Source organism: Rattus norvegicus, chromosome 1 (assembly GCF_036323735.1).
Source record: "Rattus norvegicus strain BN/NHsdMcwi chromosome 1, GRCr8, whole genome shotgun sequence".
In the NCBI taxonomy this organism is placed as follows: domain Eukaryota; kingdom Metazoa; phylum Chordata; class Mammalia; order Rodentia; family Muridae; genus Rattus; species Rattus norvegicus.
The window spans coordinates 231,050,423-231,076,415 of NC_086019.1; the positions used below are offsets into that span (position 1 = coordinate 231,050,423).

The 25,993-nt window shown below is 45.1% G+C and overlaps 1 protein-coding gene and 1 non-coding gene across 4 annotated transcripts in view; both read right to left on the bottom strand.

The window, feature by feature from the left end:
- Entrep1 (endosomal transmembrane epsin interactor 1) overlaps positions 1-23,052 on the bottom strand; it is a 54,488-nt gene extending 31,436 nt beyond the window's left edge. For 2 of the 3 annotated variants that reach the window (XR_005499600.2, XM_039101391.2), the window contains exons 1-2: positions 21,920-23,052; positions 12,243-12,299 (exon numbers count right to left, since the gene is read on the bottom strand). Coding sequence is in view for 2 of the 3 variants with exons in the window: in XM_039101391.2 (XP_038957319.1) it covers positions 12,243-12,299; positions 21,920-22,306 (444 nt within the window). In the remaining variant the exon portion in view is untranslated. The remainder of the gene's footprint in view (positions 1-12,242; positions 12,300-21,919) is intronic. The other variant, NM_001400818.1, reaches the window with a different exon arrangement.
- LOC120100127 (U6 spliceosomal RNA) lies at positions 19,664-19,770 on the bottom strand. Its single transcript, XR_005499920.1, has one exon. It is a non-coding gene; the product is annotated as a U6 spliceosomal RNA (small nuclear RNA).
- Positions 23,053-25,993: the final 2,941 nt, after the last annotated feature.

Below are 25,993 nucleotides of genomic sequence, written 5' to 3' on the forward strand. Positions count from 1 at the left end.
ATCATCAAGAACTGGGGGATGTGATGAAGGAAGGAAGGAAAGTGGCTAATTTATTCTTATAAAAAGCACAGCCAAAAGAGATCAGGCAACCTGAAGGAACTAGACATAGAAGTATATAGTATAATTGAATACTATAAAAGAAGAAATAAAAAGTACTTTAGAAAGTGGGAGGGGAGAGGGGTGTGGATTAGCTCAAAGGCCATGGGAGTTTACAGGGTTAACTGAGGCGCACACCATCAGATCTGAGTGCTAGAAGGAATATACACATCCCTGGCCTTTATTTTAAAAATGAACAAGACCACTAACATGCCCTTTTGAAAGGTGAAAGTAGATTTCCCCCCTTGTATTTGTCACTTTTCTTATTGCTGTCTTAGTTTAATTTCTATTGCTGTGATAAAGACCATTACTAAAAGCAACTTGGAGCAGAAAGGGTTTATTTGGCTTACAGGTCCCCGATCACAGGCCTTCACTGAGGGGAAACAAGAACTCAAAGCAGCACTCTGACCAGAGAAGCAGGTAGGCTAACTGATGATGTCACCTCTCCCTCTAAGTCCACTCCCCCATCCACTCCCCAGCCTCATCCCCAGCAGACCACATGCTGTGGCCTCTCCTCACTCACTGCCCCCATTCCCAAGGAACTAAGCAGTCCCAGTGGAAGACCCTGCCTTCGTCCCTCCTGTGGACCTACTCAGTGCCCTTCTCTCACTTCTAAGTGTCACTCCCAATACATAGAAACACATTTTACCTGGAACCCCCAGTAGCCACACCTATCATGACCTCAGAAGACTTTTCTACCAGGAAACACAGCCACCATACTCTCCACACATTCCTAGGAACCAAAGAGGGCAACAGAAACCAAGGAACAAAACACCCACTCAACAAACACAAGAACTAATATCGGCACCTAGAATTATAATTTCTTCAAACCCAGGTGCCTAAATGTCAGTGTAAAATCATAATCAACAACAGCCAGAATAACATGTCTCCACTAGAGCCCAGCAGCCCACCACAGCAGAGCCTGAGAATTACAAATAGCTTAGTTACAAGAAAAAGATGCTAAATTGGACTTTGTGCACATTATAGGGGTCTCGAAAGAGGGAACTAATAAATCCTTTAAAGAAATCTATGAAAACATAAGTAGTAAGAGGAAATGAATAAAACAGTTCAAGACCTGAACATGGAAATAGAATAAGTAACAAAAACCCAAACTAAGGGAAATCTGGAAATGAAAAACTTAGGAACTCAAACAGGAACCTCAGAGGCAAGCCTCGCCAGCAGGACACAGGAGACAGAAGAGAGAATCTCAGGCATCGAAGACTAAGTAAAAGAAATGGATAGCTCAGTCAAAGAAAATATTAAATCTAAAAAAAAAAAATCCAGGCACAAAATATCCAGGAAATCTGGGACACTACAAAAAGACCAAATCTAAGAATAATAGAAATAGAGGAAGGAGAAGAAACCCAGGTCAAAGGCACAGAAAATGTTCTCAACAAAATCATAGACGTTCCCTAACCTAAAGAAGGAGATACCTATCAAAGTACAAGAAGCACACAGAACACCAAATAGACTGGACCAGAAAAAAATTCTCCACAAAACATAATACTCAAAATGCTAAAATGCAGAACAAAGAGAAATACTAAAAGCTGCAAGGGGGAAAGAGAATGTATCTGCTTCTCAGTACTTCATGGAACTTTCTCCCAAACTGAATGCAAACTGAAACATACCAAGCCTTAACAAACATCAAAACACCAAAATCACATTCTTCAGCCAATCTGACCACCAACAGAATGCTTACTAACTCACTACTAAAACAAACTATAAGACAAAACCCACATGATCATCTCCTTAGTTGCAGAAAAGATCTTTGACAAAAACCCAACATGATGGGGTTGGGGATTTAGCTCAGTGGTAGAGCACTTGCCTAGGAAGCGCAAGGCCCTGGGTTCGGTCCCCAGCTCCGGAAAAAAAAAAAAAAAAAAAAAAAACAACATGATACTCCTTCATGATAAAAGTCCTGGAGAGATTAGGGATACAAGGGACTAACCCAATACAATAAAGGTAGTCTACTTCAAGCCCCTAGCCAATATCAATAGACAGAAACTCGAATCAATTCTACTAAAATCAGAAATATGACAAGGTTGTCTACTCCCTCCAAATCTATTCAATATAGTACTTAAAGTCTTACCTAGAGCTATGAGACACCCGAAGGAGACGAAGGGGATACAAGATGGAAAGGAAGAGGCCAAAGTATCTTTATTTGGTGATGATATGATAATATACATAAGTAACCCTAAAATTCTACTGGGAAACATTTTCAACAAAGTAGCTGGATACAAAATTAACCCACAAAGACACTCGTATCCTGTATCCAAATGACAAATGGACTGAGAAAAATCAGGGAAGCAACAGCTTTCTATCGTGAATAGAAGAAACAATAAAAGATTTTGGGCTAACTCTAAACAAATAATTAAAAGACTTGTATGATAAAAACTTTAAGAAACCAAAGACGTCAGAAGGTAGAACAATCTCCCATGCTCGTGGATCAGCAGGATTAATGTCGTAAAACCGGCCCCCCTACCAAAAGCCATCTACAGACTCAGTGCCATCCACATCAAATTTCCAGTGCAATTCTTCACAGATCTTGAAAGAACAATCTTCAGATTTATATGGAAGCACAAACAACCCAAGATAGATAACCGTGACTAATGAAAGAACTGTTGAAAGCATCAGAAGCGTGATTTCAAGTTGTACTATAGAGCTACAGTAATAAAAATAGCACGGTATTGGCAGAACACAGGCATATTGATCAATGGAATCAAGTTGAACACCTACACATAAATCTACACACCTATGGGCTCCTGGTTTCTTTTTTCTATAAGTAAGCCAGAAATACACATAAAGGGTAAAGTGCCTTCAACAAATGGCGCTAGTCAAACTGAATGTCTACATGCAGAAGAATCCAAAACCTATCCACACGTACCACCACACACAAAACTCAATTCCAAATGGATCAAAGGCCTCAATATAAAACCAGATACACTGACCCTGATAGACGAGAAAATGAGTGACCGTCTTGAACTGATTGGCACAGGAAAACTTTCTGAACGGAGTACAGTGCACGAGCACTAAAATCAAGAATTAATAAATAGATTCCAATAAAACAGAAACGCATGGGAAAGAACACAGACAACGTGGCAGCCTTCAGAATGGGACAAGAATTTTTACCAACTACTCGTGCAGTTAGAGAGCTACTACCCAAAATACATAAGGAACACACAGAGAGACACAAAAAGCTAGGTATCAAAAAAATTAAATAAATAACCTAATTTAAAAATGGGGTAAATATCTATACAGAACTTTCAGAAGAGGACAGTCAGATGGCTAAGAAACACTTGAGGAAATAGTCAGCATCCTTAGCCGTTCATCTGACACCTGTCAGAATGGCTAAGATCGATTAGAAAAGGTGACAGCTCGTGCTGGCGAGGGTGTGGAGTGAGGGCAACACTCATCCATTGCTGGTGGGAGCACAAACCTGGACAGCCACTATGGCAATTAGTGTCGCAGTTCCTCAGGAAGATGGGCAGCAGTCTACCTTAAACATACACATGAGCCAAGCTCATAGGAACTCCAGAGACTCGGTATGCACAGGGCCTGCACGGGTCTGTGTCTTGACCTCTGTGGCTTTCTAGTTTAGTGTTTCTGTGGGATTCCTGGGCGTGTGGATGAGTGGATCTCTGACTCTTGTGCCTTTTCTTGGGTCCTTTTCCTTGTGTTTGTTTTGTCTAATTTCGATGTATTCCATTTTGTTTTATTTTATTATTATCACTTAGAAGCCTATTTGTTTTCTAATGAGAGATAGAAAAGGAGAGGGAGGAGAACTGGGGAAGAGCAGGACGGAGTACAGAAAATGGAAACCATAACCAGGATATATTATATGAAAAAAATCTATTTTCAATAAAAAAAGAAATTTTGGGGTTGGGGATTTAGCTCAGTGGTAGAGCGCTTGCCTAGCAAGCGCAAGGCCCTGGGTTCGGTCCCCAGCTCCGAAAAAAAAAATAAATAAATAAAAAATAAAAAAATTAAAAAAAAATAAAAAAAGAAATTTTAATTAAAAAGAAGAACAACAACAAGAACTCTGAGCAGGAACTGAAACAGAGAGCATGAGGAACACACGCTCTTTCTGCCTTTCTCCTCAGCTCACGTTCGGCCATCTTTCTCACAGCATGCAGAAATACCTGCCCAGAGTGTCATTGCCCATGGTTTGCTGGATCCTCCTATATCGATCATTAATCAAGAAAATCCCTCCCCTGACCTGTCTACAGATCAACTTGAGGCATTTTCTCAGTCAGATTCCAGCTTCCCAGATGACTCTAGCTTGTGTCAAGTTGCTGCTACCCACATTTAGGCTGTGTCCTCCCCACATAATTAATCCTCTGGAGACACCCTCTTGGGCCTCCCAAGCTATACCTCAATCTTCTAGATGATTCTAAGCCCAGTCAGTTGACGGTGACGCTTAAACATTGCATCCCCTGTTTAGAAGGCACTTTGTAATTTATACAATGCCACGGGAGTGTATTTTTAATGCAGACAGATAAAATAATTACAGATAGAGAGAGATGCCAAATATATGGGACTCAGTCTCATAGAGGTGAGCGACCATGCCCAGACTTTCACCACGAATTAGGGAACCCAGTACAGACCTGGATCCTCCAATAGTGAGCAAAATACCCAGCAACACACACAACCCACTCTAAAGGACTCTAACAGGCACCCTAAGGCACCTTTATGGTTCAACCCCTTGCCGTGACCACCCAAACCTTTACACCCCTGATCCAGCCTACCCCACCTGAGCAAGACACCTACAATGGTATTGTCCAGTATCAGCACCCCTGGACCTCCTGCTTATCATTGAGTTACCATAAATATCTAGTGCTTTAAAACAGATCTGCATATATATGTGCACATACCTGTTGTATGTTTAGGTGTGTGTGTGTGTGTGTGTGTGTGTGTGTGTGTGTGTGTGTGTATTCAATTGAATTTATGAGGGAAAAAAATCACTGTCATAGTCAGAGTTCGTAATTATGCTCCTAACAGAAGCTAATTCAGCTTCTTAAGCAAAGAGGGCATTCCTTGCATGGCTATCAGGTGGCTCACAAAACCCACAGGAACCTGAGACGGAGCCAAGGGTGAGTGCTGGGGCCTCTGTGAAGGTCATGTAGGAAAATCAACCTTTGCACTGCTGCCTCCCTCACCTCATGGATTCTAAGGCGTACTGGCCGTTCTACATGGATATCCCCAGCATACATTCCAATCAGTGACTGAGACACAGCCTCATCCAGGGCTGCTGATGCTCAAAAGTGAAAGTGTGTGGCCCTAGAACCACCATTGCTAGAGCAAGTTCTGCTTCTCACAGGACTCACAAATGTGGAGACCCCAACTCTGGAGTGGTGTGTGTCTGTGCATGTGTGTGTCTGTGTGTGTGTCTCTGTATGTGCATGTGTCTGTGTGAGTATTGTGTGTGTGTGTGTGTGTGTGTGTCTGTGTGGGGGTGTCTGTGTGTATGCCTGTGTGTGTCTGTGTATCTACGTGTGTGTGTGTGTGTGTGTGTGTGTGTGTGTGTGTGTGTGTTATGGGGGTACTGGAACTAAAGCCTGATAGGCAAGCACTCTACCCTTCAGCTACATATCTAGCTTTGTTTTTGAGACAGAACCTTACTAAGTTCCCCGTATCTGCCTCAAACTTGTAATTCTTTGCCTCAGCCTATCAAGTAGCTGAGATTATAATTGAGCACCACAATACCCAGCTACCCAGACATTTTTATGCCTTCAAACACAGAAGGAGGCATTAGGAATGCAACCCACTTGGCAGATGCTTCCCTAGTGTGCACAAGACCTAGATTCAATGTCCAGCACCAAATAAAACCATGCATGGAAGCCTGTGCCTATCGTCCTAGGATCCAGAAAGGGGGCAGGAGGGCCAGAAGTTTAAAGTCATCTTTAGTTATATGACTGCAAGGTCAGTCTGGGATATATGATGTTCTATCTCAAAACAACAAGAAGGGAGGGAGGGAGGGAGGGAGGGAGGGAGGGAGGGAGGGAGGGAGAGAAAGAGAGGAGGGAGGGAGAGAAAGAGAGGGAAAGAGAACAAGCAAATGACGGAAGAGTATATAGTCACTGAATTACAACTTATACAAAGGGAGGTTACAATCCCCCTCTGAAATTAAAATATCATCAAAATAACTAGGGAGGGTTCTGGAAATCTCTAATAGTACAGTAGGAAGGACTCAAAATATTGTTCTGAATTAAAGCACCTATTTCACAGACACATAAATTAAAAGATTGCCTCACAGATACCTAATAATTAGTGGTAATGTGTCAGCATTAAAGCTAGGGCTCGTGCACTGTGAAATAATAAGGGCTCATTCCAAATTACGGTCAGCCATAGTCGCCTTTGAATGCACCAGCCTACACAGGACCTAAGAGCCCCGTGGCTCATCTCGTCCGCATGCAGAGAATCCTCAACTGCATGTGATGGCTTAGACTCCCATTCTTCAGGTCATCAGGAAGCGTGGCTCTTTATAGCTAACCAGTCTTGGCGGTTAGTCCTCAGACAAAGTATGTAAGTCTCCCATGACTCTCACAACAGATGAGGGGCCCCTGGGTCTCAGAGGGCTGTGGAACAGAGCCACCTCCCCAGCCTACCTTATCTAGAGCAAACGAAGGGAGAAATGTCTAAGCCATTTTGTTCTAACCACTCTAATAATGAAGTTGGAGAAGTCAATGGATCACTTTTAAATAGACACTGTAGTTACCATTTCCTATCCTTGCTGTGAGGTATAACCTAGGACACCTACAAGTACGAATCAACTAATGGAACCTGCTGGGCACGACGGCACAGGCCTTTAATCCCAGTATGCAGAAGCCAGAAGCAGGCAGATCTCTGTGAGTTCAAGGCAACCCAGTCTACGTGGTGAGTTCCAAGGCCACCAGGGTTATATAATGGGACTTGTTAAAATAAATAAATAAATAACTACACGGGACACAGGACATACATTTGTTTATTTGTTTGTTTATTGGGGTGTATACCACAGCATGCATATGGAGGTCAGAGGGCAACTTGTAGGAGTTTGTTCTCTCCTTCTATCATATGAGTCCTGAGGATCAAGTCAGGTCATGACTGGAACCAGCCCCCTGGCCCTGAGTCTTCATTTGTTACATTAGTGAGCAGAGCTTCCCTTACACCGCTGTGAAGGTCACACGCATCCCATCTATTCCAAACCAACAAGAAAGTAGCAACATTTCCAATTACCACTCCATACGCAACCAAAACTATGGTGGGCAGCTGGACTTTCATAGCGGTGACTCTTACTAACGCGCCACCAAGGAAAAGGATGTCAGTAAGACAATTCCCTATACTAACTGAGGTGCCTGCCCATGACAGTTTTTGAGGCCATTTCTAGAACAGAGCCTGTCTAATCTTTGAGGCAATTTCAAAACATTTTGTTAAAATCAAAAGGGAATAAGCAGCAGAAAAAATAAGAATATACTTTAAACATGGAAAATGTCAGCCTTTTGTGCAAAATACTCACCCTAGACTGATACACAAAGGCATACGCTTTACCCTAGTGACAACTACAAGTACTTAAAACCTATTCGGCAGCAGCAGCATTGTGCTGGACATGTGAGTGCTCTGCTGATATAAGAAGAGTAGCCAACGAATGAAGCTCTGGGTTTCCATGAAAACCTGAGTTTGAAGGAACTGGGGCAAACCGACCGACCTTTGTTCAAGCTGATCGGCAACCTGAAGTAATCGTGGTCACAATCAGAAGAGGGCACACAAAAGGGCTGCTTCTTACAAAGGAATGCTCACGTGTTCCCGGCTGGTCTCACAAGGGGCTGGATGGGGGCCAAGGGAACAAAGCACCCACTCCCCAGGCTAAGCAGACCCCCTCAGTGGCCTTGGCTAGGACACCACACTCGATTCTGGAGAGTGGAAACCAGTCACTGGGGTAGCTGAGGCAAGTGCCACCTGAGGGTGTGGCTGCTGAGCTGAGAGCCAAGGGAGGCGGCAGCTAAACACTGGGCTAGAGGAAGAAAGACCAAGGCGGGCAGTGCCCAGTATGTGAAGGGGAGGTGAAGCCAGGAGGTGCCAAACCCAGGCGGCTGAGCCCAGATCTGCAAAACAATGCCCCAGGTGCACTGAAGCATCCCTGAAATCCCAGTACTGGGGCTTAGGGACAGGAGGGTGCAGAGAACAAGGCCAGTCTCAGTTACATATGAAAGTTCAAGGCTAAGGGATGCATGAGACCATGCCTTGAAAACCAAACCAAACCAAAACAAAACAAAACAAAAACTACAACAAAAGGCCCCACTGGCTTCTCAAATGCAACAAGGCCTCTTCCCTACATTGGCCTCTGGCACATTCCAACCCTCAGGAAGCAAGGGAGGGGAGGCTGGGAAACCCAGAGAGGAAGGAAAGGAGGGAGGGAGGGAGTGGTGAAATACACACCCAAGCGGGGGTGGGGGAGTAACGCCCGTATCACGAAATTATCTTCTCAATTCAGAAAAACAGCTCCAAAAGAGCCAGGCACAACTGACAGGCACTGCCAGTTTCTCTCTGCACACACTGTTTTCATTTCTTAAAATAATATATTTAATGCACATCTTGTGTGTGTGTGTGTGTGTGTGTGTGTGTGTACTCACACTCATGTGCGTGTGTGCCTGTGTGTGTGTGTGTGCGTGAGTGTGTGTGTGTGATGTGTACATATGTGTGCATGTGGACCTTCAGAGGGCAAAGGGGGTATCAGACCCCCTGAGGCTGGTGTTCCTGGCAGCTGTGAACCACCTGATGTGGTTGGGAAATGAAGTTGAATCCTTTGCAAGCAAACTGAGCCAGCTCTCAGTCACTGTTTTTGTTTATTTGTTTGTATTGTTGTTTCTGTTTGAGATGAGGCCTTCTGTGTAGTACAGACTGGCCTTCAATTCTCCACAGCCTGCCTCGGCCTCTAATGTGCTGGTTTTCCCGGCATGCATCACCACACCTGGCTACAACACTGTCTTACTAAGATGCACATAAACCAGGGTTTTCATGCAGCATCGTGACTGAGACTTAACTGAAAGTCTCAGCCTTGCCTAGTACAAGCCCTGAAATACGGTTTGTTTGAAGTTCACGTTGATTAATATTTTACAACTTGTCTAGTTCACTTGTTTCTCTGGCGAAATGCTGACCGAAAGCACCTAGAAGAAAGCATTTATCTCAGCTCACAACCCTCAGGTCACATCCTATCACTGAGGGAAGCCAGGACAGGAACCTGGAAGCAGGAATTGGAGCAGAGCCCATGAAGGAATATTGCTTACTGCTTTGGCTCTCATGTCTTACTACTTTCTATAGCACTAGAACCACCTGTACGCAGGAGTGGCACCGCCCACAGGGAGATAAACCCTCCCTCACCAGTTATCAATCAAGAAAATACCCCACAAACAACCTGAAGGAAACACCCTCTCAATTAAATTCCCCTCTTTCCAGACACCACTTGCTTATATCACATTGTCCAAAAAAACTAGCTGGGGGTTGGGGATTTAGCTCAGTGGTAGAGCACTTGCCTAGCAAGTGCAAGGCCCTGGGTTCAGTCCTCAGCTCCCAAAACAAACAAACAAACAAAAAAAAAAAAAACTAGCTGGCACAATGACACTCTTCACCCAATATCCTGCCACTACAATATAACAGCTCAAATGCCCAGCCATATGACAAAAATTAATGACAGAATACAAATATAGTAGCAGACCGTTCAGCAATAATGAGTGGCAAATGCAGAAACAGTATTAACTAATACTAATTCACAGTGATCTGAAAGGGCAGGACATAAGACAGTATACACACACTAGTTATAACATTCCTGAGTGCTATGCATGTTCTGTATATAGCACATATGTGTGGGGCACATATGTGGTTGTCAGTGCGTGTATCCATGTGTAGATATATGGAAGCCACAGTAGGACAGGGGGACTCCCACTATGACTCTCTAATGGAATGCTTTGACCAGGGTCTCTCAGTGAACAAGAAGCTCATCATTCTGGTGAGGCTGTATTGATCAATAAATTCACAGAATCCGCCTATATCTGCCCAATGTTGTATCACAGGCATGCATAGGCTGGCACTGGCAGGCACAGCCATACACGGCTTTTGTACATGGGTACTAGATATTCAAAGGCAGGTCTTCATGACAACTCCAAGGCCCCTAAACTAGGTACAATGGTACAATAAAATATAATGTAATTTTCACCTATACACACACACACACACACACACACACACATATATATATATGTATATATATATATATTTGAGTGTCCAGGAGTGGATGCCTTCAAATGTAGACTTACTCATATTCTTTTTGTCACTCTGAAATTTTAGAATAAAACATCAGGGGAGATTTTTTTATCCTCATTCACTTTAATACTTTAAGTATTAATAAATTATCAATTAAATATTAATAAAATACTTAAAAATATTTTAAGTTCTTTAATATTGCCCAAATAACCAATAATACCGCGAAGCCAAATACCAACACAGAACGCCACCCATCTAAACTCTCCCTACAGAGACTAACCCCATACAGGGCAGTAAAACACTCCTCAGCTACTAGCCGTGGGTTCACCCAAGGCCACCTTCCCTCTTGTCCTGCTTTCCAACATATTAAATGCCACACCAACAACTTACCCCTTCCAATATTTTAAAGGTGTTTCCAAAATGCACTAAATAATGGTGTTGCAAAATTTTGCCTGTGTTCCTTGAGGAGCTGGGGACAGGTTGGAGCTCAAGATTCTGTAAGCAGCGTGGGGACCCACGACTCTGACCCATCTGTCCTGCATCGTATGGTCTCCTCGTGGAATGGAACTGTAAGAGCTTCCCACAGCCAATCCTGTGTGTCTGAAGTGACTCTTGGGGTTGGAGAGAGAGCCCAGCCAGTAAAATGCTTGTTCTGCAAGCATGAAGACCTGAATTTGGTCCCCAGAACCCAAGTAAAGATGCTGAGCATGGTGTCATGTGCTGGGAAGGGGAACAGGAGGATGCCTGGCTCTCACTGGCCGGCCACCCTAGCTTAAGTGGTTAGCTCCAGGTTCTTAAGGATGACACTAAGGTTATCTTCTAGCCTCCACCCATAAAACAAAACCAACTTTGAAAGTGACTTCTGGAAATAATTAAGTCCTGTATCAAGAGATGTGAAAGGAAAGCAAGAGGAAAAGCCACCATGTACAAGATATCGCATACTCTTCCGTGCAAATCAAATTTCCTAAACTCTATTTTCAACTTGGCAGTTACACAGACCTCGCTGCTGTCTGTCTGTCTGTCTATTGTCGCCGTCTCTTAAACTCCCATAACAGGCAAAAGCAAACGACAGGACAAAGGTTCTGATCATTTGCACTGCCACTGGGCACGGGAAAATGGTTCATGTTGGAACATTAATTTTAGTTCTACCACAGAAAACTGATAAAGTCTACATTATTTAAAAAAATTAACATTTGTGGACTAAGGAGACAATGTAACAGATCTCAGGAACAAAATTATGAAGTTGTCCAACCAAACAATTCTAACAAAAAGTAACGTTTGTGGTTAATGAATGGGATTTGCTTGTGACAAAGGAGGAAGAAGGCAGAATGTGTGGGAGGTTAGGCTAAGAGCTGGGGAGTAGGTACAGGGAATTGGTTCTATTGTTCCCTCCACTTTTGCATCCATAGTGAGGAGATATTGGGGGGAAGGGTCGGTTGTGTGTGTGTGTGCGTGTGTGTGGGTGTGTGGGTGTGTGTATAACATATATTATGCATATATATATTCTAGATGTATATACAGATAAAGCAGATTAAACATTAAGATTATCATCTTTCATTATTATTACAATGAAATGTCTATTTCATTAGACATTTACTGCTTATGTATTTATTTGTGGGGTTTCTGTTGTGTTTTTTGTTTCCTGAGACAGGGTTTCTCTGTGTCACCCTCTCTGACTTCCCTGTAACTTGCTCTGTAGACCCAGGCTGTCCTCAGACTCAAGAGATTCACCTGCCTCTGCCTCCTGAGTACTGAGATTAAAGGCCCGTGCTGCCGCCACCCAGCTAGGAACATTTACTTCTAAAGTATCTACTGTCAACTAATTTTTTAATGAACAAGGATGTTTAAAATTTTCAACAGTTTGCTTGAATGGGCTTCATGTTACAGAGTAGCATCATATGACCAGTACATACCAGCAGTATCATGGGCCTTTTCCAAGTTGTCAGTCCAATGATTCCAGAGAGTATCACCTGTGAGGAAAAAGATATCGTCAGCCCAGAAAAGGCTAGTCAAACATCTCCCATTCTTGCTGATTATCTAAGCCATGGCAAACCATTCTAGGCTGCCTTACAGAACTACAAGCATATTAACTGGCTGTGTATGCTTTCATTTGTGTCGGTAAAAACATCCGTATCTCTGGCCAGGTTCCATAGACCCAGTCTGCAGTCACATTCAGTCTGTGATGTACACAAGTACCTTTGTGGGACAGGTAAACTCCAATGTGGTAGACAAAACCCATGAGGATATCTCCTAGCCCACGCTTGCAGCCAGGCTTCCAGATTCCCATAGCAACACACACACACACCTTCCAGATTCCCATGGCCTCTCTCTCTCTCTCTCTCTCTCTCTCTCTCTCTCTCTCTCTCTCTCTCTTTGTTTCCAAGTACCCCTGTCCCTCCACAACCACCCAAGCTATACATTCCAGGACTTTGTTCTGTGACCTCTTTATTGTAATACCCATCTTCTCCATGGCCCTCCTAGCTGCCCAAAAACTCATACCCACCATACAAGTCCCTACTTGTCACCTCTTCTGAGAAGCCTTCCATAATCTCTTCACTCCACATGTCTGCCTTGTATACACCAACTTCTTTTTGCTCTTAAAAACTCCCTATTTGGGGGGTCAGAAATATATCTCAGCAATTAAGAGCACTTGCTGCTCTTACAGAGGACTGGAGTTCAGTTTCCTGCACCCATGTTAGGTAAGGTGGCACCCACCCACGAGCGCGCGCACACACACACACACACACACACACACACACATTTTTAAAGAAAACTCAATGGTCACCCTTTGAGAGTTGCATGTCCACACCTCTGCCATGAGCTTCTGTCCTGTCTGAATTCTTGGCTCCTAGAACAGTGCCTGTCATGTGATTATCAACAAAAGACAATCACTGACAATTTACTCCACAAAGAGGAACTCCAGATAGAAAGCTCTTGAAAATGCACAACAATGCTTCAATAATAAACACACTTTATTTCTTGGTAAAGAAGAACCAGAATGTTGCCAAAATACAGACTGGAAACCACCACCACAGCCTTTTGGATGGCACAGTTCACTAAGCCACCAGAAAGAAGAATCAAAGTAATCATTCACTCAAGACAGACACCCTGCGGCCTCTCGAGCACACTCCCTCCGCATAACAGGGTGTGTCCACCAAGCACAGAAGGGCATCTCCCTTGCCCAAACCCCTCCCATGCACACATCCATAATTACTGTTTATTAACTATCTGTCAGGCAAGGGTGTGAGGTTAGCACACAGGTTCACCTGCAATACCCCATCTCACCAACTGAGACAGAATCGGCCCATTGCACCAGAGGACAAAATGTACTCATATAACCTTGACCCAGAACCCCATATATGCAGGCATGTGTCGGTATGTATCCATGCAGTTCCATTATCTCTGAAAGGATTCTGCACGCCTTCATCCCTAGTATGTGGGCTGTGTTGATTCTCTACTTTGGAACTGGAGTTCACGAGACCCAGGGCTGAGGTCTCCTGCTCAGCTTTGAAAGAGTCAGTCATGTGACCTTGGCTAAGTCTCTTTGTTGTATCTGGACCTCACTCTGGACCTCATCCTGTGGGATGTTAAATGAAAGAAGTAACCCCGAGGTCTCTTCAGAGCAAAAGACTGAGCTGGGTCAGGATGTTGAGGCAGGAGGATCACAAAGTCAGCCTGTTCTCAAACAACCAAAATCAGAAGAAAACAAAAACCCATAAAGGACTGATCCCACCACGATGACGGATCCTTCAGAACCCCCTGATATCCAGTGGCTATTGAGCAGACACCCATGTGCTCATGTTTGCTGGAGAACATGCGTTGTATGTACATATGCGTGCATCCCCTGTGTGGGTACACTTGCCCGTGCACATATGCATACAAACCTCTGCATGTGTGTCCTCATAGCTGTGTCTCTGCTTCCTCCTCATCGTGCTGGGACTGGACTTTGCTGAGGAAATGCAAGCTGGTTTCGTGTGGAAACAAGACTAAAACTGTCCCTGGCCTTGAGGAAAACACAGACTGCCCACTAGGGTAGAAAATAACTAGCATTTGAATTATTCATTGACGTTTGTTATTTGTGTCACAGTCTCAGAATACCCTGTGGTTCAGCTCTCAGGGACATTCTCTTTCTTTTATTAAAACAGTATTATTAAGATGAGTGTCCAGCTCAGGACATAAAAGCCACGAAACAACGATGTGTCTAAGCTACACTTTTCTGTTTCTGTTTCAGCCTCCCTCCTCTTCCGCACTCACAAGTTAGTACATCCAATGTAATTTTATGTAAGTACGAATGTCTCCCTAAAATGTTGCTGTATGTGCAAATGACGTGTGTGTGCCCCTATGCACAAGGGTGTGACTTCCACAGTGTCCTCGTGATCTCAGTAAATACTGCACTGGAATCTTGTCAACTCCACTGAAATAGCTGGGTTTCAGAGTGACAGCTGCATAACCTTCCATTGTGTGGCAGTGCCTAATGTATTCACTCATTTCCATATCTGTGGGCAGTCGGTCACTCTAGCCCCAGCTTTCTACTCTTGTGAACAATACAGCTGTAAATACTCATGGATTTATGAATGTATCTTGAAAGACATGTGCTTTCATTCCTGTTGGACGAAATCTTAAGGAGTGGCTATTTATAGAATGCTTTTTATATTTTCAATTCTAATAGATCCTCATTGATAGATGTCTTTTCCAATGGAGCCTTCTGAGATAAAAGAACCATCCATGTTCCCTTTCTTCTTTATGAGATGTTATTTTGTTTACATAGTAGCAACTCCAGAAAATGTAATTGAAAATAAGAGTGAAATATGTGATATGTAAGGAATACTGATATCCTCACAATAGATTTGGCAAAAAAATACTTAAGATCTGTTGGAGAGAAAAGCAAAGCTTTGGAGCAATATTGAATGAAGACCCAGATAAATCAAGACATACCAAGGTCATGGGTTAGAGGAGACTGTTTAAAGGCATCATTGCCACTTGAATTCTGAAATACATTCAGAGCACAGCCAGCAAGCCTGTGCAAACCAAATTCCTTAGCAGGCACTGGAAAGTAAGTCCAGTCAGGCCTAGCAGTACTTTCAGAGGCCGAGGCCAGAGGATCACAAGTTCAAAGCCTACTTGGCCTACAAGGAGCTTCAAGGCCACTGGAGCAAGGCAGTGAAATTCTATTTCAAAACAATGGTAAAAAAGGGGCTGGGGATACACAGAGTGGCTCGATCCCCAGTACTAAGATGGGAAATAAAACTGCATGTGAGTTCTGGGTAGTAGTCACATCTGCAAGCCCTTCAGTCCCAAACCTGCAAACCCACACCCTGTTGACTTTCACCCAGTAACCCTGTTCTTTTCAAACCCAGTGAATCCCAAGGCATTTTGGGAAAACCTTCAGTGGGGAGGGGAGAAGGGCAAACAGAGGAAGGAGAAACAGAGGATCAGAAGCTTCTGGAATGGTGGCAGGAAATGAGGCTCTGTTTTGAGTGTGAATCCTTTAAGAGTTCAAAACTCAAGGCATGGCAAGGAACAAATGCTTGTGTTGTCAACTCATGGTGCTGTGGAAGGCAAGGAGTGAGACAGAGTCCTGCGAGGCAGAGGATGGGCTGTGTCAGGAGGAAGTCCAGGAAGTCCCTTAGCAATGGCCTTTCATGGCTTCTACTAGTCCACAATGCTACTACTGACTAATTGCCTATGCCATAAGGGCTGTACCTGGGAAAGCTCACTCCAGTACCATGAGCAGCTTCTAGAAGGCACTTGGTAATGGCAAGAGTCAATGAATGAATGAATGAATGAATGAATGAATGAATGAATGAATATCAGAAACAGAAGATGTGCTTGCTTAAGGACAACTGCATAAACCTGAACACATTTCCACCCCTGTGCTTCCGGAAAGGGAACAGCGCCCAGAGAAGGACGATGCCATCAGCATTCTTCCGCCCAGCACAAGATGTGACGTGCCCTGAACGCGCAGGAAACACTGACACCGATGCGGAAACCCTCTCCAGATTATTACAGTCAGAGTTATTATCATTTCTCTTTCACTCCTGGTAGATCATCCCTGTAGCTCACAGGAACAGAGCAGAGTTTTCCTCTTCCTGACGATGCCAAGGGACAACAGGTCAGAGTCAGCGTGACCCACCATGTGCAGCTAATGCCCTTAATTTCCCAGCTTAGAAACCAATCATTAAAATCAAGAGCTTAGACTCCTACTGGCCTACTTTCCCTGGCTAATCCACAAACATGCCTTTAGGCAAAAATGTTCTAGCTCGTTGGTCAAAAACTGCTGTATGCAAACACAGATGTCTGAAAGCTGTGCTGCAAATATCCTGTTTGCCTTGTGAAGAGGCAGAAGATAGTTTATCAAACCTCTCAACGACCTATCTTTCCCTATAACTGAAAAAGTGTGTGTATCAGAGAGAGGAGGGGAATGGGGGGGGGGGGAGAGAGAGAGAGAGAGAGAGAGAGAGAGAGAGAGAGAGAGAGATTGATTCTTCCCTGTCTATAGCATAACTTATTTGAAAAGTTGAATAAGAGGTATCAAAAAAAAGCTGAGGACATTAAAGTCAGATGGACAACCCAACGGCACTCTTTCTACTCTCTTATTAAATGTGGCTCTGTGCAGTAGGCACTTTCCCAATAAGATCAAAATCTTAACTTAAGCACATGCCTAAACCAAGAACCAGACATCAAGATTGCCCCTCAGCCACTTACCAACCATGGACTGTGTTTAAAGGCAGCAGGCTAATCTCTTAGCACTACAAACATTGGGCATAGCAGTCATAGTTTGCACAAATGCAAAAGATCTAAATGCATTTTTTTTCTGAGATAGGGTCTGATATGGCACAGGTGAGCCTCAAATTGGCTAAGTGAAAGATGACCCAGAAGTCCTAACCTGAGTGGCTTGGATTATTTGACAGACTTACGGTATGCCTCCACCACCCCTGTTTGTCAGGGCTGGGGATTGAACCCAGGACTCTTGTACACTAGGTTGATGCTGAACCCACTGAGCTACATCTACAGCAGTCGAATAAGAAACTTTACACTCGGGGCCACTGAGGTGACTCAGCACTTGACGCTAAGTCTGACAAACTTAGTTCAGATCCTAGGGCCCACAGCATAGGAGAGAACTAATTCCTGTAGTTCCTCCCTCTCTCTCTCTCTCTCTCTCTGTAATTTAAAAAATAAAGATTACACTAAAATAATCCCTTCAAGCTGCTGAAAAAGTAATTCAAAAGTGCGGGGAAAGTTGCTTACAGGACTTAATTCCTGATGCATTTTCACACAAATGAAACAGCTCCTCGGGGTTCAGATAAGTGGATGAAGCCCCAGCTCAGCCAAACACCTCTCCAGAGGTGAACATGGAAAAAACACCCCTGAAAGCAACATATGTGTGTCCCTTGAACCTAAGTGTGCATTAAATACAAAACAAAAAGTTAAAAACAAAAAACAAGGGGTTGGGGATTTAGCTTAGAGGTAGCAAGCACAAGGCCCTGGGTTCGGTCCCCAGCTCCAAAAAAAAAAAAAAAAAGAAAAAAAAATTAAGCTTTGCCGGTTTCACTGAGGATACAAACTGTAAAGTGCTGTGGCATTTACACTGGTAAAGTGTCATTCACACAGTGTGAGAGGAGACAAGTCTTCTTCAGTGCTCACACATGGATTTCAGGTAGCATTAACCCTGTGTGCCGCTTCCTCTCAATACTATGCCACACACCGATAGAACTGCTGAGTGGGCCAGGGATGTAGCTCAGGGGTAGAGCTCTTGCCTCAGGCCCTGAGTTCAATCCCCAGATATGCCAAATAGGAGGGAGAAGGGAGGAGGCGCAAGGAAGAAACTGAGTATTCATAATCACGGCATGCCTACACAGTGAAATATCACTTCACAATTATCAGGAGCGAGTTACTGCTAAACTGGATGAGCCTTGCAAATATCCTAATCGAAAGAAGTGATTCAGTCATGAAAGACCTTATATTGTATAATCCCATACATATGTGTATATATGTGTGTATGAGCACACACACATCATATACATATACATATACATTATACATATACATATACATATACATATATTTAAATTCTCCAGGGTAGAAGTAATCTACAGGGCCAGAAAGTAGAGAAGTCAGTGATATCTGGACAGAAGGGTGGTGATATCGGGAGAGGGAGAGAAAAGAGATCTAGGGGTGGTGAGAAAGAATTTACTAAAACCCATTTTGGTGGGAGCTGTGCCACAGTGAACTCACTGGACACCACCAGACAGTTCTGGTTACATGGTAACTTGTCAGGCAAGAAGGCTACAGCTCAATAAAGCTGGGTTATTGTGTTTTGTTTCCATTTCTCCAGTCCTCAAGGCACAATTTTTCATCATTTTCCATAAAACCCTTCCTTCACCTTCAGAGTTTGTTGCAATGTGTCATTAAGCCCCTTCTTTAAAATGTCCACTCAAGTGTTTAATGGCTGGAGTCGCACATTTGTCTTCGCCTTAGAATAGCCCAGTGTGCTGAGGTGGGGCTTGGTGTCAGACATTCAGATGTTCTAACTCCCGAGGCTAGCGATGGGTCAACACCCAGGGTCATCACATTCTCCCCTCTACAGTCATTAAAACTTCAATTTTTTTCATAATGAAATGTTAAAAGTGGAATGGCCACTTTTATGAAATCTCTTAATATCTCTCTGTTGTCTAAAAATACACACATTGAAATTTTTATGCATGAAATTACAGTGATGTAATACTGAGATTTTCAAAATAACATGGCAGTTTTAATCTGCCAAATGGACTGGGAACACAAAGGACTTAATTCCTGCCTGACATTCCTTTCTCGGGTGTCTATCAGGACACATGGGACCAGTGGCTGATCAGGGCTAGGAGGGGTGCAGATGAGACCACTGTTCCAGTGGCCGGCCGGGGGTGGGGGGTGTGGTTTTTTAATATACTGTCTGCATAAATCTAATGCTTCTCATAATAGAGAATTGCTTTTGAATAGAGCTCTCTCTCACCTATGTGAGTTTAAAGCATGTTACAAGTGTGGTATTTTCCTTCTAAAACACCAAGAAAAAGGATGGCATCTACTGACAGCTGCTTAAACCCTACTTAGCTGCTCTGGAGATAACCGTTGATATTCATTGGTTCTGTTGACAATGTGCAAATTCTGAAGTCGACCTTAGGAACAGGTCCCACAGACACAAAGAATGAATGGCAGTTACAGGTCTGAATACTGACCCAGGGACTTAGGAACAGGTTGAACTATGGCTTAGAGAAGCGATCCTTTCTTTCTTTCTTTCTTTCTTTCTTTCTTTTTTTTTTTTTTGGCACATGGTCACTTATTTATTTTTGATACAAATAAAAATATGGAACGCTTCACGAATTTGCGTGTCATCCTTGCACAGGGGCCATGCTAATCTTCTCTGTATCGTTCCAATTTTAGTATATGTGCTGCCGAAGCGAGCACGACCCTTTCAACTCCAAACCCTAGATTCCTTCTTAGTCCGATTTGCTTGTGCCTGAGGACAAGCCCAGCCAGTGGCAAGCCCAGGTACCATCCTGTGCATTCCAGTTTACCATCCCGCACATTCCGGTCTGTGAGCTTTGTTTTCCTTCTTGTCAAATCCCATTGTGGCTTCAATGAAGCTAAGAGCCTTTACTTACCTTTGAAAGAATTCATAATTGCAAACTGATTTCAGATTTTAATTTTAGAGGAAAGCAAATACAATGTGTGTTCGAGTGTGTGTGTGTGTGTGTGTGTGTGTGTGTGTGTGTGTGTACAGGTTATGTGTATAGTGTGAGTACTTGTTAGTATGTCTGCATGTGTGTGGTGGCAGAGAACACACTGGGTACACTCCTCATCTTATCTTATTTTTAGAGACTGGGTGTCTCACCCATTTGGCTAGCCTTAATGCCCAATGAACTTCAAAGATTCACTGTATCCATCTTCTTCCGACCCCACTCCAGGCACTGGGGTTCAGGCTCCCCTCTCCCAATACCCAGCTTTTTGGGTTGGTTCCAAAAATCCACACCCAAGTCCCCATGTTTACACGGCACACATTTTACTGACTGGGCAATCTCCCTAGCACCTCCCACAAATATTTCTTAATAAACTAGCTATCTTGAGCGAACAAAGGATCATGATTTTACAAAGAGTAAATCCATAAAACACACACAAGACTCTGGCCCAGGGTACTTAGAAGAAAGAAGTGTAGCAAGCATTTCTATGACCAGCCTGGCAAAGGGTGGGGGAGGCAGTACTCTGATTCCTATTCAATAGACTTCCCACACTTCAAAGTATTCCAGCGCTCACAAAGATAGTATCGGAGTCCAGGGTCAGAACTACAGGGTGGAACTCTGTCCACCTAATACTTAAGTTCTGGACTTCACTCACTAGAGCACAGAAAACTGGGGCCCCATCAGAAGCATTTTAGCAAAGGACTTTAGAAGTATAGATTGATAACAGGTAATGCAACATTCTGGGTTAGGTCAGAGAAACCTCATGTTCCCAATGTCCTCATTCGAACAATTAATTGAACAATTACTCGAGGTTCAATATGTTCTCCCACTTTTTTTTTTTTTAAACTTGACTCTGACTGTGTTCTAACCAGTAGAGCACAAAACGGGCACTCCCTGCAGATCACAGAAAGAGCTATAGGCGTCGTAGGGATTTTATAGAAAGGTCATTTGCTGTATTCATCCTCCACAGGCCTGGCACAAGGACCTGTTCCAAGTCTCCAGCGCCCTTGGCAAACCTCAAGGGGTTGGATGCCTTAAAAGTTGTGATACAGTTCGGAAGCGGGGAAGAGCAGCCATCCAGCCTACAAATGCTTGCTCACTGACAGCCGAGCCTCCCTATGCCCCATTGGCCAAGGAGGCAGGGCCAGGTGCCACGGTAGGGCAGACATCCCAGCTAGCTGCCCCAACTTCTGGAGTCCTGGGGTGTGCGTCCATAATGACAGGTTCTGTTTCTTGAGCATCCACTTCTGCAGAGCAGTTTTGGTGGCTCCAGGAACCCACCCAGGGTTTGAGCCCTTCTTTAATGACCAGGTACAAGCCATCAGTCACACACAACCTCCTATTACCTCAGAGCTCCTCAGGGTTCAGTCATCCAACTCCAGAAACTCTTTCATTCATTCGTGTCTAAATGAAGAATAAAAACAAGTCGACCACCTCCCCCTCTTCAATCTGTCACTCTGTCCATTCTAAAAAGTGCCCCACCCTGTACGGGTATTGTTGGTGTATCGGTGAGGAAAACCCTGGTCCTCTCGGAGTTTACTTTGCCAATGCTGTAAAGTATTCAGTGGCCAAAAGTAAAGTTTTAAATTCTTCTACGCCCATTCTCATGCCAAGCTCTCCAAGAGCCTGATACTGTGCTTAATGTTAACTTGGCGGAAACAATATCCTTAGCGTGCAAGGGACAGACACTGCCCAAGTGCAATCCAATTCCCCCTTCAACTTGACTGCTTCACGACTCTTAGCTCCCACACCCCACCCCCACTCATTGTCGCCTACATTTCAGGTGGCTTTAGGGTCTGCGCTCCCCAAAAGAGGTCAAACAAGAACAATGGAAGGGACCCTCCACAACACACTGCCCCGCAACTCTCAGTACTCACCGAGGAGCCTGCCCAGAATGGGCACGAGTTCTTCACCTGCGGCGAGCTACTCAGCGACAGCGCCCCGAAGCTGAGCGCCACCATGCAGCAGCCCAGGATCAGCTGCAGGAGCCCGAGCGACAGCAGCGGGCGCGCCGGTAGCAGCGCGGAGCCCGGCGCGGCGGGGCGGCGGGACGCGAGCGCGGGCGGCGGGGCCAGCACGGCGGCGGGGGCGCAGCGGGGACGGGCTGGAGGCTGGAGAGCGCCCCGGGGCCAGCGCGGCCGCAGTGGGGGCAGCGGCGGCTCCTGAGCGGCGGCGGCGGCGGCGCCAGGACCCCCAGCCTGGGGTCCGCCCGACAGCCCCGCCACCGGGCAGCAGGAGCCCGGGAGCACCACCGGCAGAGACATGGGCGCGCGGCGGGCGGGCGGCGCAGCGGAGCGGAGGGCGCCGCGCACCGGGCACCCGCGCCGGCGCCGCGCAGGACGGACTGCGCACGGCCCAACCACTTGCTGCGGCGGGCAGCGCCGGCCGCGCCCACCTGCCCCGCGGGGCCCGCCCCCTGCGGTCCCCTCTCGGTCACCCACGGTGACAAGTGCGCCGTCGCCTTGGGGTCCACCCGGGAAAAGTGTCCGAGAACGGCGGGGGCCCCGCAACTAGCGGCCCAACCGTTCTCAGAGTCTGTCCCCAACCGTGGCGCCAAGGGACGCGTCGTTGACCCAGGTCCCTCAGAGGGACCTGGCGACCTTTAAATAGGAAGGAGTCCCGCGTGCTTCTCCTCCTCCTCCACGCCCGGAGGAGGTGCTGTGGGCGACCCGACGGGAAAAGGTCCTAGCGGGGAAGAGGACACTCGCTGGACGTTACCGCCCGGGAATGCAACCGTATCTATGGCTTCTACGGAGAATTCCCGGTTCTGTCGTTGCAGCTCTGCCGGGAGGTAACAGGGTGCTTTCCCAGCACCAGAGTGGAAACAATAGTGGCAAGGCCAGGTTACCTTGGAAGTCACTACTCAGCATTCACAATGGAAGAGCCCAGGGCGGCCCTGTGCAGTTGGCAGGGGTCACATCCTTTTAGCTTTGACCCGGAGCTAATTGGCATCACCTGATAGAACACTGACTCCCAAACTTCTCAGGAAATGGTCTAATAAAATCTTAATCTGCCTTGGTAATGTATAATATATTTATCGAGCTTTGAGGGCAAAAAAGCAATTATTCACCTTTGCACAAAAAGTTTCCCCTACTAGAATGCCTAGATGTCTAAGGTGTCATAGGTAAGATGGTGATAGTGAACTTCTTTTCCAGGTAAGAACCAAAGCAGTGTCAGTTTGCAGCCAGTTGTAGCATTTGAAAGCTTGACTTATTGGAAAGGTGAGGGAATCTAATGTCCTCCTGCTCAGTGAAACAAGAGAAATGGAGGTTTGTCTGTGTGCTCTGCACATGAAGACTGTATTTATGTTGAACATCATGTCACGGAATGTGATATATATCACCAATGCACAGGTGTTTACATGCACACCTTTTAAGTCATAAAGCCACCCGTGTTTAATAGTACCTGGCACTTCCATTCAGACTGCTCCCAGGAATAAACTTCAAAGTCCGGGGTGGTGGGGGTGAGGGTGGGGTGGGGAGTAGTTTGGCTTTTGTTTTGTTTTTAAATGAACACGGAAAATCTGATGCCTCGTGTACTTAAAAACAAAAACCTACAATAGGTTCTCTTCCATGGCACGTAAAGATGAGTTAAGTTACAACTTTTCTCTTTTAAACACAAGTTTAAAAGTATTTAATTCTTAAGGCTGGATGACAGCCTGCAACACAGTATGTCTGCTTGAGTGTTCAGACATTCTCTCAGGCTAAATAAATCTATTCTATTGGCCAGAGCCTGACACCTGAACCATGCTATTAAAAATGCATTCCCGGTGTCTAAGAATGTTTGTGTTAGAAGTCAGGATACCCTCCTTCCCTTGGGGATACTTATGACTAGGAGGAGGTTGGGGGAGGTTCTTTTAATTCCAGTGCTAATTTCACAGCAAGGGTTACTATGAAAATTCATGTGGTTACATTTGGGGTCTTTCTGCTTCTCTGTGGTTTTGTACTTAAGAATCTACCTAAAGGACTTCAAATGCCCCCACGTTTCTAGGTGTTTTCTCTATGTAGAAACACACAGTAACAGAGAGGTAAGTGAGCTCCACAGATGGTATTTATCTACCAGTGCTACGCATTAGAAGGTCCTCCCCCACAGCTCCTATGTAAGACAACGTATTGTTCTGTTTCTCTCCCGCCCCCCCCCCAACTCTCAGTTGTTATCAACACGTACAGCTGTGAATGTCTTTTTCTTGTTTCCAGAAGCACAAATCTAGATAAATTGCCCCCACCTTTAAAGTTGCACCAATTAAGGCCCTCTGGTATTTGTGCTTAAGATTCCTGTAACCAGAGCTTGACTCCTCAAGCTTCACACCATCACCTGCTTAAGTATTCGGTCATACTTGACTGAGCTGTAGGAAACAGATCTCTTACAACAATTCAGGGTCATTGAGTCCGTCTTGGTGTAGAAGAGAATAGGAAAACAGGCAGGGAATGGAACTTGAGGGATGGGCGGGGGCGGGGGAGAAACGGAACCTTCCTTACAGGGTAGGGAGTTCCTTCATAAGCAGCCCTTGGCGTTAACACAATCTACGTCAAGTGTGTACACAAATTGTTCCATATTCTTCCATAGCAGGAGGATGGTTGGGAGCGACCCTCAGTAAGTCAACTAGATGAACATACAGCTAAAACATGGGGTACCCACCCAGTGCAATGAAGTACCCATGCACGCTATGTGGATGGACCCTGGAAACAGGCTAAGTTAAAGGCCAGTCACAGAATGCTCACACTACACAGTTCCATTTTGACGGAATGTCTACAGCAAACAAATCCATAGAGATTTGCTTCGTGCTTTGCGGTTGTTGAGTGCTCAGGAAATGGAGAGATGGTGGGGGGAGGTGGTGACTAACGAGTATGGCAGGGCTTTTGTTTTGTGATAAAGTATTCTCCAATAGGCCGTGGTGACGGTTGCGCACGTCTCTGAATACGTGAAAAACACTGAACTATATTCTTTGTTTAAATGGACAAGCCGTACACATGACGTGTGGATTGTGTCTCAGTAAAGCTGTTACAAAAAGAGTAGACGGAATCAAGAAGCCGTAGAAAACGTGACCCAGGTGCCTTGTTTATATAGGCAAAAGTTCAAGCTAACAATGGCTGCACTGTATTGTTTCGTGGAATCCAGCAGCCAATTGTCCTCAAGATCAAAGTCGATTCCAAGAAGTTTCAGTTAACTCCCATCTACATTCCCCCTGCCCATCACACAAGTTGCCCTCCCTTCCCTAAAGCCTTCTCACCGAGGAGGCCCACTCTGCGCACTGCTCAACTGCCACTCTGGTCTCCTCAGCACTGCCCAGCAGTCCCACCCCCAAGGTCTTTGCTCCTGTCACGGGTGGAGCTGCTGAAGAAACTCCTCAAAGTATGTTCCCTGGCAACCTGCCTACAGGTGTTAAATTTTACAAAAAGACAAGAGCTTCTTTGAGATAAGAGATTCTGGAGCAGCGTCTTCAAAGTGTGTTCCATGGACTCCAGAACCATTGTGGGGTGGGGTGTGTGGGAATTCAGAGTCACAGGTTTTCTCCAGCCCAATGGATCCAGAGTCTCTACTGGATGGCTAGGGTCTCGGATTTTAAATCAAGAGAAATACCGGTTTCTGATAGTATTCAGATGTCAGGATTTTTATGTGCCCAGTATCATATAGTAGAGGTCCAGGGACAGACATTTTGTTAGAAGTCAAAACAGAGTATTGGGTTTAAAAGCAGGATTACACGCTGATGTTTTGAAGCGGGGCTTTCCTGGTTCCCACCCAAGTACTGCTACCCAGGTGACTTGAAAATGGCACCTGCTACCCTCAGCGATCTCCCAACAGCCAAGAGTTCCTCTGGCCCTTGTCACTGGACAGCTCGATCACTCCAGTGTGCTTAAGCTTGGAACTCAGCCATTTATCCCCACTATTTCTTAGAGTGCCAGCAAGAGAAGGGCTGGGCAAGGCTGGCACAGTGAGGTGTGTTAGACCTA